Consider the following 21,576-nt stretch of genomic DNA (forward strand, 5'->3'; position numbering starts at 1 on the left):
TAAGATCATGGCCCCCGGGGGTCGGATGGGGCCACTATAGGGGGTCAAAGTTTTACATACAAATATATAGGAAAAATCTTTAAAAATCTTCTTCCCAGAACCACTAAGCCAGAAAAGCTGAGATTTATATGAAAGCTTTCTGATATAGTGCAGATTCAGGTTTGTTAAAATCATGCCCCCTCCCCCCACCCCCCCCCCCCCCCCCCCCCCCCCTCCGGGTAGGATGGGGCCACAATAGGGGATCAAAGTTTTACATACAAATATATAGGAAAAATCTTCTTCTCAAGAACCATTGGGCGAAAGAAGTTCACATTTACATGAAAGCTTTCTGACATAGTATGTAGATTCAAATTTGCAAAAACCATGGCCTCCAGGGGAAGGTTTGGAGCCATAATAGGGACTACGGTTTTACATGCAAATAGATATGGAAAATCTTCTGATATGGACCAAGGTGACTCAGGTGAGCGATGTGGCCCATGGGCCTCTTGTTAGTCTTGCGCTACCTTCATCTTTGATGATGCTGACTGATTTATGGGTCAAAAGGTCATAGCTCTTATAGGCCTAGTATTATAGTTATCACATGTGTCAATGTGATGGCCACCATATAAAGAACATATTTGTTATCTTGTCAGTAATGTGGTGTCCTTCCTTGTTGTATATGTATGAGTGACAGAAAAATATACATGTATATGATTAATCACTTTTTGAAAATTTAATTTTTGCTTAAATTCATAATTTCCCACTTTTAAGAATAAGATTTTTTTGTTGTATTTTTCACAATTCTATTTACTTTATTGACTTTATCCTGTTGGCATATTGTCATGAACAACTAGAGTATGAGAAAAATATCAAATAGGCAATACATGTATTTGTATATGTTGATGCTTTCAGTTTATTTCAACGACAGCGTCAAAAACACAACTTGGTATCATCACATACTATTAGATGCTTTGCACCGATATATTAACAGGATTCAAATTAAAGTTGTCTCTGATGTATATGTTACCATTAGATAAATCACCATATATTGATACTTGGAAATCAGTATTGAACTGGACAGTAAAGAATGAATATAAACATGTACATACATGAAGTGTTGAAGCTGAATGTTTCAGAAATCATGCTTCCCTGATATATTGGACAAGGCATAGCATGAACCATCACAGAAATTGGGATAAATTTATTATTTACTTTGATTTCGTGCTCACAGAAACTGTGGTCAGGAGAGGATTTCTAGTGGAAGTTTGCAGGGTATGGCAGTACATCCCCCCCCCCTTTTTTTTTACTTCTCCAGAGCTTCAATTTCAGTGAAAGTTTATGACAAAAGCTCACGTGAAGGCTTTCTTATATTGTGCAGATCTGTGTTTGTTTAAACCACAACCCCCAGATTCAGATTGGGCCACAAAAGGGATCCAAAATTGATTATGTAGAGATATATATTTACAATCTCTTTTTATACAAGCCTTATAACATGTTAATACGGAATATTGGAACCATTATTTCGTCTACGATTCCGTCGCGGTTTTAATATTTAGTGTGCCCAATGAGATCATGTTTTCTGCGTTAACTTGGGCAACTTTTAGTAGACGAAGACTTCGTTATTTATAATTAGTATCAGATATAGTGAGTTCAGGTACTGTTTAGCAGTGTTTTGAAAGTTAAGGGGTGGGTAGCTAATGGAGAAAAAAGTTGCCGTTAAAATATGTAGAAAAAAATCTTAGCAAGAAAAGCAGTTCTGCCCAAACCCCAAAATCGTAAACTCGAGGGGGGGGGGGGGGGGGGGGGGGGGGTATTCTTCAATTCTTCAGTACATGTATGATTTCAATACACAGCCTCGGCCTTGCATTTCTGCTACTTTTTATCGCCACTATAACAAGTTGCATGTACATGTCTGGAAATTGATGCATAAATTGTGATCATTTATATCATTTAATAGCGGTTGGTTGTTTTAATGACTCAAGAATAATTCTCATTTATTAAATATTCACATATGTACATGTGGTAAAGGAAATATACTTTTTTTTTCTTTTATCTCCGCTACCAAACATCAGAAATTTAATCCAACAACTCATGTTTTTCATACTACGGCATTCACTTGCAACATTCTGAAAAATAACCTTCAAACCAGGCAGATATTTTTGTATCAGAAATGAGTCGTCTTTAGCCATCACTAACTTGTATACAAGAGTTGTCCAAGTGACACATAATTTTTGAAACTTCTTTTTTCTGAAGAGTTTCTAAATTTTCTAGTTTTGATATCCCGTATTACAACTGAAAAAGCATTGAAGTGTAGATTAAGAATTATTCCAACCCAGCACCAGATGTGGGGATGATAGCAGTTTAAAACCTATGAAATACTTTTTTGTATTTTCAGTCCACGACGGGTTCAAAGACTTTGACAATGTCTTCTGGTGGGCAGTCTGCCACAGACTCCTTTTCCTACATCACAGGTCCAACTGTGGATCAAACTAGCATTATTCTTACTGAGGAAAATGTTGCAGGAGGTATCTGCTGTTAGACAATACTTGGATCTTTTTATACTTAAAAACTCCAATTCAGTTCAAATTTATCAAAATGTACGTGTTTGATTTCCAGTAGGAGAATAAAAATAAAATAGGTGTCAATTTTCCTGTTTACAGCTTATGAATTGAATTCATATTATATGATATATTCTGTAACATGAATTGAATATTTACATTCTTGAAAGTAATTTTGGAAATGCCTTTTCTGTGCAGGTCTTGTTCACAAAGTAACATTTACTGGCAGTAATTGGGGAGATGTAGCCACTGTAAAGCTCTTCATACAAGGAAGTGAGGTGACCCCCATTACAGTGACACCATCATATTCCCTGGTGGCCACTCTCCCTTTGCTTTCCCCGGGAACCTATACACTACAGTTGCTCACGAGCACAGGATATGCTGTGGACAGGTTTGTTTGCATCATTCTTTTCTCTATGGGTAACAGATATGATTGTTATTGAGGTAGGCAGTTGTTTAAGATTGAAATAATAGATTTAAATGTGACTTTAATGTGTATGATTTTAGTACTGGCAATGTTCCTAGTATTACTGTACAAACACGAGAGATCACCAACGTTTTCCCTGCCACAGGATCATTACGAGGGGGGACTGAGCTAACAGTAACTGGTGAGGGATTAAGCACAGTCACCTCAGAAAACAAAGTGAAGGTTGGAAATCATGACTGTGATGTGCAGAGCTCAACATCAACAGAACTTAAATGTGTAATTGCAGATACTGGAAAGATACACTATGTAACAAATGATGGAATCCATCCAGGTAGAGATAATAAGTTTTCATTTGCTTACATATTGAAATCAAGATTCTTTTATGTACCCACAAGGATTTTACTTCAATTCATGGCAAAAGAAATATGTATGTATAAAAATAGGTAAAATTTGAAAGCTTTAAAGGAAACCCAAATCAATTATAATCTTTTTTATGAGGGTGCATAAAAGCTGTTTTACATATATAAACTTGTAAATACATGCACTCTGGTACTTGGGTTAAATACTGTGATACACAGTCAAACTTTGTTATTTCGAACACGATGGTGCTGAGAAAAAACTTTGGGATTTCCAATCCACTTCGACATATCCATGTTATTCAAGATATCAATGTTCAAAATTCCGAAGTTCAACTGTGCTTCATTTCAGTTTTTTTTTGTACAACCCAACTCTACGTATAAGTATATAAGATGGACAGCTATGCACAAATTTTTAACTGATAATATCTATAGTACCTGAAACTTACATTTCTTTGTATTTTTAGGTCACCTATTGGTCTGGGTCTGTTGTTATGTGTTGGGCATTAACATATTTGAACATTTTTAACGTCTTGATAACTACCATATCAATTCTTTTCAAATTTGGAATGAGGAATCTTAGGGACAGGGGGGGGGGGGGGGGTATCAATTGTAATTTTCAGGATTTCTGCACTCCCAGGGCCTTAGAGGCAGGGTAAAAATTGGCCAATTTTCAAACATTTTCCCTACAACCACACATCTGTTTGAAAAACTAAAACCTAATCACGTAAAGCAGGGAGGCCTTTTACCAAAGTTGTAAATTTTATGATCCCTGGGGTAGAGGTTCTGATTCTCGGACCAAATTTGCAAATAGTGTTTATGTGTAATACATTTAGATAATATGATCTTCTTTAATACTATTGATACTAAATCAAAATTCAATTAAATAATTAGAAGGAGCAGGTAGCCCTTTACCAAGATTTGTAAATTTCATGATCTCAGTGGTAGGAGTTTTGGTACCAAGGTGGGGCCAAAATTATTATAGTGATTATAATATCTTATTATTTGAATGACTTCTTTGTTTTTGCAGATATAGTACAAAAACTAAATGCATATTTAGGAAAAGTGGAAAGGTGTGTAACAGAATCGTGAATTTTGCAACCCCATGGTTCTGACTCTAGGGTGGGTCCAAAGTAGTCATATAGTATTAATATAACATATTATTTAAAGTCTTTCATCAGTACAGACACGCTCAGGGGCATTTATGTTTTAAACACACATATTGTTTTATATTGCTGCTTAATATCAGAATTTAGCTTGAATATACAGAACAGGAAAATTATATAGATTTCACAGCCCTTGGGACATGATACTTTTAACTGATACTCAGGTGACCGATAAGGCTTGTGGGCCTCTTGTTAATTTTATATCTCTAGTGAGGATGCTTTCATCAATCTTCACGTGCAGATACCTCATAGGGAGAACTGGACAATTATAATTATGCTCAATTATTTTTTACCTGTCTGAATTTTGCAGTTTAGCTTAATTCTGAACAACCCCGGAAGGACATGCATGTCCTGTGGGCATTTCTGATTTAATGCATGTTTTGACATTGTTGCAATAATTTTAGCCCTTCATTGAGTGGATAGTAAAAAGATATGATTTAACATTACATGTATCAATACTTTATGAAGTTTCTGTCAGAAACTACTTTGTACCGAAAATTAATCAATCATGTTGATTCAAAATATGGAGGAATTTTGACTCATGGACACAGGCCTCATGCATGAGGTATATAAAGACTGTCTCGTGCTTGATAATCTGTTCCAGATGTTATTCATGTTTTTCTTTGGGCTGAGATTCTTTTTGCAAGTCTATAAAATGACAAGATAATTTCTCTCAGATTTTATGCAAAATTTGGCTGAAAATTCCTTCGTTTCATTGAACTTGATAAGAAAAATGAAGTATGTATCCACCATGTTTAAACACAGTTTGCTTCTAAAAATTTTGCAGTTCTTCATTTGATATTACTAGTATGTTAGAAAGAAAGAAATATCAGTGGCAGGATAATGACATCATGTATCTATTGAAACTTTGAGCATCACTTGCATGAATAAGTGTCATTTAGAATTGGTGGGATGCATGTTTTCTTTGCGTGCATGTGACATTGCAAATATGCAAATTGTTCTCAATCTGAGCAATTTGAATAGCCAAAAGCTAAATTTTAGATATATGATGGAGATTTTGAGCAAATTGATATTCATATTCCTTGGACATCCAGACAGTTTGTAGCTTTAACCTTTCATATCACACGCTACCTATACTCAATTTTAAAGTAAGGTTTGTTTCCTAATTACCACTTTTATGGGGATTATACTCTTAGAAACATGGAGATCATCTGAGTGCTGACCTTTACATTAACTAAAGTTGACAGCCTATCTTAGAAACATGGAGATCATCTGAGTGCTGACCTTTACATTAACTAAATGTTAGAAACATGGAGATCTTCTGAGTGCTGACCTTTACATTAACTAAAGTTGACAGCCTATCTTAGAAACATGGAGATCATCTGAGTGCTGACCTTTACATTAACTAAAGTTGACAGCCTATCTTAGAAACATGGAGATCATCTGAGTGCTGACCTTTACATTAACTAAATGTTAGAAACATGGAGATCTTCTGAGTGCTGACCTTTATATTTGAGTGCTGACCTTTACATCTGAGTGCTGACCTTTACATTAACTAAATGTTGACAGCCTATCAGGATATTTACTCAGAGGGAAACTTACCATTCATTTCTGTTTCCAAGAATAATTGTGGAGGAAACATATTTTGGTACTTAAAACTTTTGATTTTTATTTCTTTGATACTTTTTTTTATTAGATTTCCGCATCAGTGGCTATGCGTGGGAACCTAAAAACCTTCAGGTGAAGGTGGGGGACACGGTACAGTGGAGTTGGAAGTTTAAATCATTCATCACGGGGATGAAGGTCAAGGTGGCTCAAGTAACAGCTCTTCTGTCACAGGAGCTAGAAGAAGGGGGATTTTATAGTGGCCCTTCTAGCACCACAGGTAATTTGATGTAAGCTGCTTTAATAGCCAGCTACACTATGAAATGTCTGACGTCACTAAGATACAATTAACAATGTAAAATATGTACCACTGAAACTCTTGACCACCAGTGTGGTGCATTAACATGTTTTTCCCCCTTGGCTTACAGTTCTGTAACTTGATCATTGAGAATTTAAGTGTAATTTGTCTAGATAGATTTACATGTTGATGGTCTATTTCAGGAGTATACCAATTCCAGTTTCTGGAGCAGGGATCCTACTATTACTGGAGTGACTTTGTAGACGAATTCAAGACAACTCATTTCTCTGGAGTCATAGAAGTACAGAGTCTGGATTCATATGCTGCTGAGGTGCAAGTGAAAGTTGACAACATAGAATTCAGCCATATTAAACCAGGTACTGTACATTTATGTGCATCAGTATACAAACCAGTCCAATTCTAAAATCTATTGCTTGAAATTTTGAAGAATTCTTGGTTATTGTAAACCTAAAGTTGAAAGCTTGACGATGTGGAGACTCTAATAAATGTTTTAACTTTATTGGTGCATGTATTCCAACTTTTCTATTTCCTCATTATATTTTGTAAGGAAGATATGATTCATTTGCTGATGTGGAATACATATCATGTGATAGAAATTTTTAAATGGCTGGTTTGGATGTTATCTATTGTACAAAATGAAAGAAGAATTAGTATTGTTTAAAAGCTTTAAATGTTTGTTGTTTTTTTTTTATAGTTTTATGGGGCCTAGGGATTATATAGTCCTTTGTCAAAATTTCAACTTCACGGTTTTCTCATTGCATTTTTAAGTAAGGAAGAGATTAATTCACCTTCACATTACCAAATTTTGATGATTCGAATCTTTAACACATTCAGTATTATACAGTTATTGACTGGGTCTTCAAACAACAGCTGTTTTGTTTTGTTGGACAAGTTATACTTTTAACTAGTACTCAGGTGACCGATAAAGGCTTGGGCCTCTTGTTTTGTAATGATAAAGTCATAATATAACTAAACAATAGAATTTGAAAGCAGTGGAGACCTTGCATTTTTGTGCAATTTGATTTAATAAGTGGTTTAAATTACTGTGCTTCTACTTTGCATATTAGGTAAATCAATATTCTGTTACTTTTGAGGCTAAGCAAATCTTTGAATTTTTAAACCATATCTAAATGCAAAATATTCAGAATTGATCATTAGTTAAACATGTACATGCATAATACAATTGTAACAGGTAGAGAGAAAATGAAATGGACTAGGCTGGTATTCGAACCTGGTCCCCCTGAATCTCTAGTTAGATGCTCCACAGAGTTATCTGGCACTGGTTGTTAAATCTGTCTGACCGCCACATTTCTTCCGCCTTAAATGTCTTAACACCTTTGAGGCATCAACTCAGGATCTTTATTCCCTGGCAGGCATTTTTTTTACCTAACCAGTCTGACCGCCACACACATAAACTTATTGAATTTCATTTTAGGCACTACAGACCCCACGCTTACAGGGCCCTGCCCCGGGAGCACAGGTGACCAAGGATCATGTGTGACACCTTCCTCACCGATTAATGATGCCAATAAATGGAACTTTGATTTCTGGGATTGTGCTACACCCAAAGTCACTGATGTTTCTTTAAGTGAAGGCACAACGTTTGATGTCATAGAGGTGACAGGACAGGGAATTGATATGAACACTTGTGAGCTGGAGGTTAAGTTTGGTGACAATGTATGCATTGTACAGGGAATAGGTGACAATAAATTTTACTGTACAATTGATCCAGGAAACACTCCCACAGTGGGACTTCTGCAGGAAATTTCAGTAAGGGTCAGAAACAGAGGAAATGCTCTGGTACGAATAGAAAAGAGGCTGAAACGTTCATTTGCTCTTCTTCCAGCAGTACGAACAATTTCTCCCGAATCAGGGTCAACAGCTGGAGGCACAGAAATCACAATTACAGGAACAGGCTTTTCTGATGATAAAGAAAAAATGATGGTGTCCATTGGAGGGTATGCCTGTCAAGTGAAGAGCACTTCATTCACCCAGATTACATGTATATCTCCTGCTCATGCTGCAGACAGTAAAACAGTTGAGGTTACGATCATTACCTCATCTGGCATACAGATAATAGCTGTTTGCAAGCATGTAAGTGGTGTGTGTACTTTCTCTTATTCAACCTCGGCAACTCCAGAGTTGACAAGTGTAAATCCTGATGCCCTCTCGGGATCCAGTGAAACAACCCTGACCCTAACTGGCTCATATTTGAAGTCCACTGTAGAGGGAGCCACTGTCCACATTGGAGGGGAGGAGTGTACAGTGCAATCACAGACTGTTGATACTATCACCTGCACAATTACAAACCTTCCCCTTGGTCAGAATCCAGTCAGTGTCCATGTCACTGGGTTTGGAAATGCAGTATCTTCTCTATCTGTGGTGTCACAAGCAGTTGTAAGCAGCTTCTCTCCATCTTCCGGCAGTGTATATGGGGGAACTAGAGTGCGCATCCAGGGAAATGGCTTTACACAGGATGCTAATGTCAATATAGGAGGTGTGCCTTGTCTAATTGAATCCGCCAGTCTGTCTGAATTGGTGTGCATAACAGGGGCACATGCAGCTGAAACCACCCAAGTTGAAATACAAGTTGGTTCAGTGATCTATCCACAACAAACCTTTATCTATGATCAACAAATATCTCCCCAAGTAACCAGCATCACCCCAAACCAAGGCAGCCATGGTCAAGCTGTCACAATTAATGGTCAGAATTTAAGTCCTGTGGAGAGCGTTAAAATAGGACAGGCAATATGTACTGCTGTTACTTCTCCTGCAAGTGACCAGATACAGTGCACCACCACTGCCCATCCGGTGGGGCCACAAAGTGTAGTGGTCTACACAAATCATGGTATGTCTAACAGTGACATCCAATATGAATACACCTTGGAGCTTTCAACGGTTACCCCTACCACAGGTAAATATTAAATTATAAACACTTTATGATTCTGCATTTCATTTGGGTGACTTGCATGGACTCAATATTTGTTTTTGAAACATTTTACATGTAAAATGTATTTGTTATTTAGCCAAAGTTATTTATTAATTTCTTGAGTGATTTTCTTCATGGGGGTTATCTTCTTTTTTATAGTTTAATATATTATTAGGAGATCTTTGATTTAAGTTCATTGTATTTCTATAGTGACAAAATCAGAAAAACATTGGTTTTACTCCCTATTTTATTTGCCTTTCACAGGAAGTATTTTTGGGGGTCAAAGTCTAACTGTTAGTGGATCTGGATTTGATGCAAATGCTGAGCTAAAGATTTGTGATGAAGTTTGCCAGATTAACTCCATTAGCTTAACTGCATCACAATTCTCATGTTCCACACCTCCTTCTGCAGATGGTAAGTTCAATGTAAACGTCTACCTAGGGTCCCAACTATAGGCGGGTGCCCTATAGTGAGCAGCCTGGTGTTCGTCCGTTTGTGCAAATGCTTTTCTGAACTGTTTATAAGACTGTCCCTGCAGCTATTCAATAGGTAATTCATACATAAATTTATGTATGAAGGGATTACAGATCAAGTTTGAATTTGGGCTCTATTGACCTAATTATGAAGAGTTATGGACCTTGAACTTAGCAAATATTGCCACAAGGTAGGGCCCTTTTGTGGTGCTTTCTATCACAATGATATCTCGTTTTTAACTGTTCCCCATAGAAGTTTTAATCTTATCCCTTGTGCCACCATTTAATTTATTATTTCCATTACCTATTGCCACCATCTGATGCATATTAATTTAGGGCTATTCCAGAAATAAATACATGGGGGGGGGGGGGGGGGGGGGTCGGGAGGCACCTTTTGTATATACATTGTACCAAGCACCCATAAAAAAAAAATAAAAAATTACCCCATGACCCATCAAATTGATAAACTCATTTTACAATGACCCATCTAATTAAAAAAAAAAACTAACCAGACCCACCACAAAAATATTTTTAAAAATGTAAACGGTACAAATCTCGCGAGGTTTTCGGGACAAACATTCTAGTCAATGACGCGGTAATGCCTGTGCGACATTGTATCACAGTAGTTCTTAATGTATCACAGTAGTTCTTAAGAAACGATGTCACATCAACAATCAAAGGCATCTATGGCGGGAATGTTGGAAAGATTGGGAGTCCAAACGATGCTATTATCATGAAATGGGTATGGATATGTTTTTCCACGAATCGTTCGTCTTCTAATGGAGCCCGCGCCTGGAGGCCTCTATATCACCATCACACTGACTGATAAATATAACGCATCGGTACCCTCGTATAAATCAACTAAGGTTTGCCTATTTTTATTAGAAAACGGAATACCTATTGGTTTCAAAATATTCCCAAAATCGATGCACTGTAAACTGTAATAATCTACAGAACAGAGTTCACCGCCATCACGTCCAAAGGGACCCTACTAAACGCGCCTCTAATTTGAAGAGTGCCGTAATGGAAAGTTATGCGCTGCAAAGAGCGACAACTCGAATAGTTCTATGTTACTTCTGATTTCGAAAGCAGCATTTCGAAAGCACGTTTTCAATTTTCCCTCTGACGTTTTGTAACCAACACGACAAGAGCGACAATAAAAATATTCTGAAAACTCAACACCCATGTGGCACAAAATAAAACAATAGAAACTACCCACTACCCATAATAAATATTTTTTTAACAGTCCAACCACGGACCAAATAAAATATGAAAAAATACGACCACCCACACAAAAAAATATCATTTGCCGCCCGACCCCCCCATTTGATCATTTCTGGAACAGCCCTTACTTGATCCTGGTGTAAAATGTGATAATTTTAGTTTTCGGCTCTGAAAGTCTGCTTTTAAAAAATGGAAAAATCGCAAATTGAAAAATTCTTCACCCTTTCGTAACCCACTGTTCACACATCTTTGATCAAAATGTGGCCGAAAATATGGCAAATCGCGAGAGAAAGGTAGTGAAGTCTTTATAAGTGCAGTATAATTGGGATAGGGTCTTCATGATCAGGAAGCTCTATGCTCTCGCCATGTTAAAACAAGCATAGCAGGATCATGGCAAACAAGAAGTGAGGTAAAGTCGTATGCAGACTGATGTAGAAAATTCATAATCATGCATTCAAACAGCGTGGAAGCATCTTGGTAAAATCCTTATCGTTGTTGTAGAAGTGCAGCACAGTTGGGAACTTACTTGGGTCACGCTTCTAGCACACTCCCACTATGATCCCCCTACAATATCCTCTATATTCATGATGTACTAGAAGCATACTACAAGTGTGATATGGTCGCTAACAGTGTACCGACATTGTCGGTCAGTGCAACAATGTAATATGATCCTGTATGTCATAGCAGCAACGCAGTAAAATCAGCACTGGTCAGCATTTAATCATAGCGAAAGCATGACAAGAGTGTGTTAGACACAAAAGCATCATAGTATGGTCATAATGAAGACCTTAATTTGCCAGATTACTTGGTTTCGACGCTGATCTGGTCCTGATACAATATTTTTTTCAGATCACAGTCTGTTTGGGTTGATCAGCATGGGCTTTGTAAGGTTGTAGTGCTGTGTTAACAGGGGTGATCAGCATGGGCTTTGTAAGGTTGTAGTGCTGTGTTAACAGGGTAGATGAAAATGGGCTTTGTAAGGTTGTAGTGCTGTGTTAACAGGATTGATCAGCATGGGCTTTGTAAGGTTGTAGTGCTGTGTTAACAGGGGTGATCAGCATGGGCTTTGTAAGGTTGTAGTGGTGTGTTAACAGGGTTGATCAGCATGGGCTTTGTAAGATTGTAGTGCTGTGTTAACAGGGGTGATCAGCATGGGCTTTGTAAGGTTGTAGTGCTGTGTTAACAGGGGTGATCAGCATGGGCTTTGTAAGGTTGTAGTGCTGTGTTAACAGGGGTGATCAGCATGGGCTTTGTAAGGTTGTAGTGCTGTGTTAACAGGGGTGATCAGCATGGGCTTTGTAAGGTTGTAGTGCTGTGTTAACAGGGGTGATCAGCATGGGCTTTGTAAGGTTGTAGTGCTGTGTTAACAGGGGTGATGAAAATGGTTTGTATTTGGTTGGACATAGTGTGTGATGCACAGGTTCAGCTAAGTGAATCAGATGAGTTTTGTGGCATATGGGGGTTTAGAGATGTATGAAAGGTACCCCAGGTAAACTGTCTCTTAATATAAAATTCAAATGGTATTTATCTGTAGGAGCCAAAGCATGTGATGTTGTTCTGACTTCCAATGGACAGAGTAGAACACTGAGTGGTGGCTATAGCTATGACCAAACAAAGACTGCCATGGTAGTAGGCTTGTCTCCCAGTCGAGGAGGTACTGGAGGGGGCACACACTTAACAATAACAGGCACACAGTTTGGAATGTAAGTCAATTTAAAAGAGGATGGCTATGGTGATTTGTAATTTTAACATGAAGAGGGGATTTAGCATGCTGTGCAATAAATGTAAAGAGACTGTAAAAGTGATTTTTGTTTGCTTGTACTGGAATGATATAGTAATTCACTCAGCAGCATGTTTGTTAATATATATTTAGCTCACCTTTATAGCTATAAGCTCAATTGAGGTTTTCTGTTCACTTATTGTCTGGCATCTGTCCACAACTTTACACATTTCTGACTCCTCCTTCAGAACCACTGGGTCAATTTCAACCAAACTTGCCATAAAGCATTTTTTGGTAAAGGGAATTGAAAATGATTCAAATGAAGGGTCGCATCTATTTCAAAGAGAAGATAACAATCCAAGAAATACTAATAGTGAACACATGGTAGCAATTAGATATCTTCTCAAAAACCAGTGGACCATAAATGATAAAACTTATGGGAAAAGTTCCATAATAAGTGGAGATTCAAAATTGTTCATATCATGGCCCCCAGGGGTATGATGGAGTCACAATAGGGGATCAAAGGTTTACAAGGGGGTATATAGGAAAAAAAATTCTCGAGAACAGCTAGGTCTTGATTAGTCATACTAATATACAACTTAGAACAAGCCTCCTCAGATAGTGCAGGTTAAAGTTTTACTAGGTAATATATAATAAAAACTCTTTAAAAAATTTCTTTTTATGATCAGCTAGGCCATGAATAGTGATGTTAAAGGGCAAATATCCTCAGGTAGAGCATAAATCAATGATTCGGGGGGGGGGGGGGGGGATCAATGTTTTACATAGGGATATATAAGAATTTTTTAAAAAAGAAGAGCAGGTTATTAATATTCATATTGATATGCAAGCATTCTAAAGAAGTGCAGTTTCATGTTTGTTCAAATCATGGCCATAGGGGAAGGGTGGGGCTACAGTAGGGAAACAAAGTTCAGGGGAATTTACAGGGAACCTTTTTGAAAATTCTTCCTTTCAAGACCAGCAGGCTCATAATCAGTCATATATGCATCCAAGTGATGCAACCATGCATTCAACCATATATACATGGCAATATTTTGATAAATTATGTATAAAAATCTTCTTCTCACGATCAGCAGCACCATGTCATCATTATTTTACAAACATGCCGAGGTACTGCAGATTCAATTTCTTTAAATCATGGTCTTAGGGTAGGATGGGGCATTAATAGGGGATCAAAGTTTCACATTGAAGTATATGTAATCTTTGAATGAACAAAGTTGTGAAGGGTATAATGTTTTTGACCCATCCGTCAGTCTGTCAGTCCCTGTTTTTTGTCAGCACAATTCCTCTGAGACCGCTCTCAACAGAATTTTGTGAAACTTTGTAGTTAATAAGGACACACTGTGTAGATGTGCAAAATCCCAGAAAATTCTGATTCAATCATTTTTGTGGGAGTTATGTCACTATTGAACTTAAAATTTTGAGCCCGTCTGTCCTGTTCTTCCAGTATTGCATAGCATTACCATTCATTATGTGAGGCATTGTCAAGCAATGTTGGAGCGTGGAGTATGTGAGCTTCCTCACCTCTGCTTTCTTTCATAATTAATATGCAAGCATTCCAGTGTAGCACAGATTCATATTTGACAAGGGTTAGCTAACGTATTTGGGAATCAAAGTTATACATAGAATGTATAGAAATCTTGAGGAAGAATATATAGAAAATTTGGGGGGAAATATTTTCAAGAGTTGCAGGGCCACATCAAATCATATCAATATTCAGATGTTCTGAATTCAGGGTTGTTTATTAACATTTTATTAGACCCTGTGGTTGGGGTGGAGCTAAAATCAGAGATTAAATTTTATATAATGCATGAATATTAAGGGGGGGGGGGGTATATGTAAGATCTTTAGAAAATCTTCTCTGTGACCGAGAGCCATGCTAGTCATTTTGATTTTGAGGCATCCTCATGTTGTGTGGACTCAAGTTCAGCTATGTCACAACCTTATGTAGCTAGGTTTTTTGTCATAATATTGGGTAAAGATTTGTCATGGGATTAAAAAAGGTATAAAGATCTTTCAAAAATGTTCTGAAGAACAGCAGGACCCAGTTGCTTGGTCGAGTGTTGTGGCCTGGCCCTAGGTGAGTGTTACGGCCTGGTCCCATGGACCTCTTGTTTGCTTGCCTATTCAAAAACTTGTCACTGATTAAAACTTTTGAAATATAAGTGAGATCAAGGCCTTTGATATTTACGATATTTATTGGGTGTAATCCTTGTGGCATTGTTTTGATGTAGTACGCAAGGCAAGGTGGAGATAGATGGCAGCAGCTGTGTTATAACTAGCTGGACAGATGTTCAGATTGAGTGTGATACAGAAGAACATAGAGAGACGGGAAAATACAGTGTAACTGTGACTGTGCCTGGAGATGGACTGGCTAATCCAGTAAGTGTAGAGGCATGAAAATACAGTGTAACTGTGCCTGGAGATGGACTGGCTAATCCAGTAAGTGTAGAGGCATGAAAATACAGTGTAAATGTTACTGTGCCTGGAGATGGACTGGCCAATCCAGTAAGTGTAGAGGCATTATCACAATTCATTGCATTCAGAGACTGAAGATGTGTGTGGGGGGTATGTTGGGTATTCTGGTGAATCTTTTTCATTATTTCATATATTTATCTATATGAAATGAACTTAAAACTTTTCTCATTCTCAGATGATATTAATAACACATACTTCTAACTCTTTAAAAAATGATAAAAATAAATGTTTTTATTAGTAATTGGAATAGAATTTTATGTATAGAATGTAATTTATTCCCTTAAATGATTTTAAAGTCCAAGACAGTGAGTAGAATTTATTTAAAGTTGTATAGGGAGGGAGTAATATATTTCAACTTTTAAACATCATACAAACATTTACAAATCCCTTCCTTAATTATTTTTAGGAATTTTTATTTATACTTAATACAACCAAACTAAGCCAAAAAATATAGATCAACACATGTATCCAATTTATGTTTGTATGTGTTCTTGATATGACATATCAGATCTAAAGAGAAAAGTTTACCTTATAAGGTCAAATTAATGAGAGTTGATTGGATAAAAAATTGCTTATTTACAGGGAATGCAAGAATTTTTCTACATAGATGTCTGGTCATCTCCCTTTTCCTGGGAAGATGGTATAATTCCAAAAGAAAATAATTTGGTGGTCATAAAGAAGGGACACACTGTTCTACTGGACATCAGTCCTCCTGTTCTGAACACGATACTTATTGATGGTAGGTACCCGGTATAATAACACACTGTACAACTACATCTGTAAGGTTTGAAAATTTACTTACCTACGATATGTATAGCTGAAGAAAGTTCATTCAACTTCTTTTCATTGTGCCATTTAGTCCTTTTGTACCAAGAAAGCATTTGAATGTTCTTGAATCTTGATGATACCACATTTTTTCAAAGCACACATTGGTTCACCAGGATCATACACAACTTGACCCTGTGAGTTAAAGGTGTAGTGTTGGGAATTGGTTAAAAAAAACCAACCAATAATCAATTAATTGGAATAACGGGAGAGACATACAAATTTTATTATTGAGTTAATTATGATAATCAAAATATTTAAAAAGATAAACTTTAGTATGTCCCTGGTTAATTGACTTCAGCCACCTGGTAAATGACTTAAGTTTCACTGAAACTTTTAAAAAGTCACTATGATTTTGACTCTAACAAAGCTTGAAGAAAAATGAAAAATTGAGCTAATACTGATAGGTAGTAATTTTTAATTCTCTAGGTTATTAAAGGTCTATTGGCACAGTCATGAATTAAATATTTGTTGAGATGATAATGGTTATGTAAATAAAGAATTTCACATTATAGCATACTCATGAATTAGAGTGTTTGCTTCAGCACCATTAGACATGAATCCCACTAATTTAACAACACACACAGTTTGGTAATGTAGATCAAAATGACCACCACCCGGGCCAATAAATCAAATTTTTTGTATATAATGTGTGGTACATGTAATGTATCTCTACAAAATATTGTATATGTGATTTGTGAATTATTACAGGAGGAGATCTTGTATTTGACACTGAAGATCTAGAACTCCAAGCCCAAAAAATTCTAATTACAAATGGGGGAAAGTTTCAGGTAAGGATTTGAGTATTCAATATGCCTTTGCCATGAAATATGATGCTATGCTTACAGATGTGGAGTTGATCCTTGGTATGTTGTTTTCTGATGAGTTCCAGTCAAGTAGTTTCACTGTCAACATCGGATACCCATGGTTAATTATGCTTTGTTCCTTTCTCTGTCACTCGTGGGTCCATTCATACCAATTCACTTATTCTCAAGAATGATGTTTTAAATTTACCATTTAATAAAATGAATCATTATAGGAATGGAACTCTTCAGTTTTTAAAGTTAGTAGTTGATATTGTTATCACAGCAATACTATCTCGGATTAGGAATCAGACTGAGAAGAAAGTAGATGGTCTGAGGGTGAAATCTATAATGTCAAATACTTAATCAAACTGTTCAATTGGATTTAAACAAGATGGTGAAATCTATACCTATATCAATTTATTATACCTCAGTATGAGAATGCCATGCAACGCGTAATTTGATTGGTCTAGATGGTCACGTGCAAGGGAGGAGAAAACTTCATATCTCCCTCTCAAACATCATATTTCCCCATCATAGTTACCACTTGGGCAGCCTTGTGCATTTTTCATAAATTTAACGTAAAGGTAGACGAAGTGTATTGTGACGTAACAATAAGTTCGAGTCATTGTACTTTCAGAGTTCGTAAGGCACAAAATATGCGGGTCTCTGATACACAGTTAAATCGCCTGGTTTTGGTTTATACAAAAACATGCAAGTAAATCAACATTCATGGAGAATGGAAATACGAAAACTGGTTATCATATCACTATATTTCGTTTTTTTTTTTTTTTTTTTTTTTTATCTTTTATACGTTGACGGCGCGGTGTTACCGTTAGGGCAATCTCAGCTACATACAATGTATAGATGAGCGGACTCTAATTTCAAACGCACTTTTGTAGTTTTGCTTTGTTTCGGTATAATAAACAATTTATTGCGTGAATGTTTGGGAGATATGAAGATTTATTCACCCAAGAAAAATCATATTCCCCTCGGGCGTTGCCCTTGGGGAATATGATTTTTCTTGGGTGAATAAATCTTCATATCTCCCTCACTATCATGCAATAAATGTATAGTATCAGGTAGGGAGAAAATGCAACGGACCAGACCGGGATTCGAACCCGGGCCCCCTGAATCTCTAGTATGGTGCTCTACCAACTGAGCTAACTGGCCACCGGCGATCAAACCCGGCTGACCGCTACATCAAATACTTCATCATCAAACTGTTCCATTGGATTTAAACAGTCTCCATTGTTGTCTTCGTTGTTTGTCCCCTACCGACGAAGTTGAAGGGGACTTTTAAGTTTGCACTCCGTCCATCCATCTGTCTGTCAGATCAGTTTTCTGCACTTTTTATTCTCTATTCTTGCAGTTATTTATTTGATATTTGGTACATTGCTTTGCCATAACAAGTTACAGATCAAGTTCGAATTTCGTCTCGTGGATATTTCAATTCTAGTGCTTTGAAATGCATGCAAACATTATCATGATTTATTTTACAAAGCAAATTGTTCATGTTTATTTCATATTACACGTCAATGAAGTAAGCATATTGATTATAACATATGTAATTTAGTTATCTAAACGCTTTATTTATTCAGATGATTTTGCTAGGAACTAAAGTGTACGAATTAATGAGGCTTCACTGTAGGTGACAATTTTTGTGTTGAAATTTGACAATTTTTGCTTTTCACAATGTTATATTTAGGTTGGAACTGAGGATGCACCATTCCCTAATAAAGCCACAATCACTCTACATGGACATGTGCGATCTAAGGAACTTCCTGTGTATGGCACCAAAATGATAGGAGTCCGAAATGGATCACTGGAATTACATGGTTTGTATTATATGAAAAATTTCCTTGAAGAAATACGGTGAACTAGGAAACTTTCAATCCCACTTTTGCCACAACTTATGAAATGTTGTTAAAAAAAACCTCCATATTTTTTAATGAAATATTCAATGAAGTTTTTGAAAACATAACATGCCGAGGTATCTTTTGATTTACATGATATACTTGCATTGCAATATTTTCACGTTCCTATGAGATATATAGATACAGTTTGTGTTTGATTAATTTAACAGGACAAAGAATTGTGACTGCCTGGACTCGTCTAGATAACACAGCTGTTGCTGGGGCAACAAGTATAACTCTAACTCATCCAGTGGATTGGAAGGCGGGAGATTCCATTGCCATAGCAACAACTAATCACAGACACACACAAAAGGAAACAGAGGAGTCCACTATTGCCTCTGTCTCAGCTGATGGTAGGACTTTAACCCTGACCCAACCACTGCAATATGAACATCTAGGCGTGATAGGAACATACGGTGGCCAAAACATTGAATTCCGAGCAGAAGTTGGGCTTCTTACACGATCAATTGTTGTTCGTGGGACAAATGATGACCAGTGGCATGATGTTATTGAGGAATGTCCACAGGGCTTTGATACTGGTAAGGTTTTCCATTCTGCTTCAGTATATTCCTCTGACATAATGATTAATTGACTCCCAATCTATGGATAGTGTCTGTCCCACTCCTTCTGTTGTTCGACATGGTGCTAGCTAGTATTAAAGGAAAATGACAAAATGCACACCACTTATAAAATACAAAAATGATACAATAGATTTACATTAATGAGTGTTGTAAGACAATCAAACATTGTTATGGCACCATGTAATTCAATCTATTCACCTGTGAAATTGCATAAAGGGAGTCTGCTAATACTGGATTATTTTGTGAAATGCAAATTAGTTAATGGTAGGCTGAAATACTGATGCTTACAGGGAAAGTAATAAAAAGTGAACCAAGTTGTGGAGGAAAGTTTGAATTATATAAATGACAGTATCATTTTAGATATACATGCTATGGGAAAAGAAGTAATTGACATGATAAACGTTGATGTCAATATGTTATGAATTATGTATTTAAAATGAATATCTGTTCATATTCATGGGTTTTTTTTGCAGGTGAGTTTGCTCAACGTCCCTGCTTCCAAGGCCTATTTGGAGAGGAGATCGGAAGTGATCAGTTTGGGGCTCATATCATTTTCCATGCCCCACAACCAGATTCTGGAGTTGTTTTTGCACACATTGAATATGTGGAATTCAATTATGTAGGACAAGCTTTCCGTCTAGGACGTTACCCTGTCCATTTCCATATTAATGGTGACATGACTGGGTCCTATGTTAGGGGTTGCAGTTTTCATAAATCCTTTAACAGGGCTGTCAACATTCATGGAACTCACAATGTGCTAGTGGAACACAATGTGGCATACAATATTATGGGAGGAGCCATGTTTTTGGAGGATGGAATAGAGACAGGAAACATCCTGAAGTTTAACTTGCTGATATTTGTTATTGCTAGTTCAAGTCTGCAAAATGATGACAATGCCCCAGCTGCATTTTGGATCACAAATCCAAACAACATTGTTGAGCATAATGCAGTGGCAGGTGGTACGCACTTTGGATTTTGGTATCGAATGCACAAGAACCCATCAGGTCCTTCTTTTACTACCTCCATTTGTCCACAGAAAGTTCCTATTGGATCATTTTTCAACAACACTGTTCATTCCAATGGATGGTTTGGTTTATGGGTGTTTCAAACATTCACACCAAAAGTTGGTGGGGGATGTAACTCCAAAACACCTCAGGAATCACTCTTCTCTGGTCTGACTGTGTGGAATTGTGAGAAAGGTGCTGAGATAGTTGATGGTGGTTCAGTTAGATTAAAAGACTTTGTTCTTGTGAACAACAAGTTAGCTGGATATGAAGGCAAGCAGGTTTTGGAGGGAACTCAGGTCATTGAAAATGCTTTGATAGTGGGACATGCCACTGAGCTTACTAAAACAGAACAGGGATGCACAAGAGATGGGATCAAACTTCCTTACAAATATGGCTTCGAAGTTGAAAATGTTAAATTTGTTAACTTTGATGAAAGTAACTGTGCTGCATTTGGAGTGACCAGAATCACTGGAAAGTGTTCAGTATATTGTGGTGGGTATATGTACAAGACCAAGGGACTGGCGTTTGTCAACTCACCCAACAGGGGGAAATTCTTCTGGGCATGGGAGGCATTGATTGAAGATTTAGATGGATCCCTAATATCTGATGGTCCTTCAGCAGCAGATGCTGGAAAGTTTGTACTCCCTCAGGCAGACACCCTGCCATCCACCTGTGTAGCAGTGCCAGCTTTCAGCAAGGGCAGTGTTTCAGCAGTAGTGTGTCCAAGGGACCTCATCTTTCACAGATTCACATTTAATAAGGTTCCACGTTCTCTGGAAGGCAAGAATGCTATATTTACAAACACTCATGGAAGTTCAGTTCAACCGTATAGATCCAAGGCTATCACCAACAAAAAAGGCTGGCTGATTGTATTTTTAGATGGAATGGAGTACACCATGGAGTTTCAGGATAATCCTGGGTTTACCAACTTTACATTTAATGGGAGAATAGACAATTTTAAGGTATTAAAAGGAGTAATTCATAATAATGAAAGTATTAATGTTATGTATTCTTCACATCAGAGTAATTCATTTTGTATGATAGCAGGTTTTTTGTTTTTTTTTACGCAAGTGTAAATTTGGTGATTTTCTAGCTCATACGTATACAAAGAATTTTGGCAGAATATATTTTGGCAGATATGGAGTTCCAAAGCATGAAATTTGACAACTGCTATACAGAATTATCTTTCTTGTGACTATACGTATTGTTATTGCTGACACATTTGTGTGCA

The 21,576-nt window shown here is 37.0% G+C and overlaps 1 protein-coding gene across 1 annotated transcript in view; it reads left to right on the forward strand.

The window, feature by feature from the left end:
- The window catches only part of LOC125680831 (fibrocystin-L-like), a 61,142-nt gene that overhangs the window by 16,239 nt on the left and 23,327 nt on the right, over positions 1–21,576 (forward strand). The window contains exons 11-24 of the mRNA XM_056154577.1: positions 2,375–2,504; positions 2,736–2,928; positions 3,045–3,295; positions 6,144–6,332; positions 6,554–6,727; positions 7,807–9,285; positions 9,565–9,714; positions 12,532–12,700; positions 14,970–15,117; positions 15,796–15,952; positions 16,750–16,829; positions 18,550–18,679; positions 18,928–19,296; positions 19,812–21,307. Of these exons, the coding sequence (XP_056010552.1) occupies positions 2,375–2,504; positions 2,736–2,928; positions 3,045–3,295; positions 6,144–6,332; positions 6,554–6,727; positions 7,807–9,285; positions 9,565–9,714; positions 12,532–12,700; positions 14,970–15,117; positions 15,796–15,952; positions 16,750–16,829; positions 18,550–18,679; positions 18,928–19,296; positions 19,812–21,307 (5,115 nt within the window). The remainder of the gene's footprint in view (positions 1–2,374; positions 2,505–2,735; positions 2,929–3,044; positions 3,296–6,143; positions 6,333–6,553; positions 6,728–7,806; positions 9,286–9,564; positions 9,715–12,531; positions 12,701–14,969; positions 15,118–15,795; positions 15,953–16,749; positions 16,830–18,549; positions 18,680–18,927; positions 19,297–19,811; positions 21,308–21,576) is intronic.

This window comes from Ostrea edulis, chromosome 2 (genome assembly GCF_947568905.1).
Source record: "Ostrea edulis chromosome 2, xbOstEdul1.1, whole genome shotgun sequence".
NCBI classification, from domain to species: domain Eukaryota; kingdom Metazoa; phylum Mollusca; class Bivalvia; order Ostreida; family Ostreidae; genus Ostrea; species Ostrea edulis.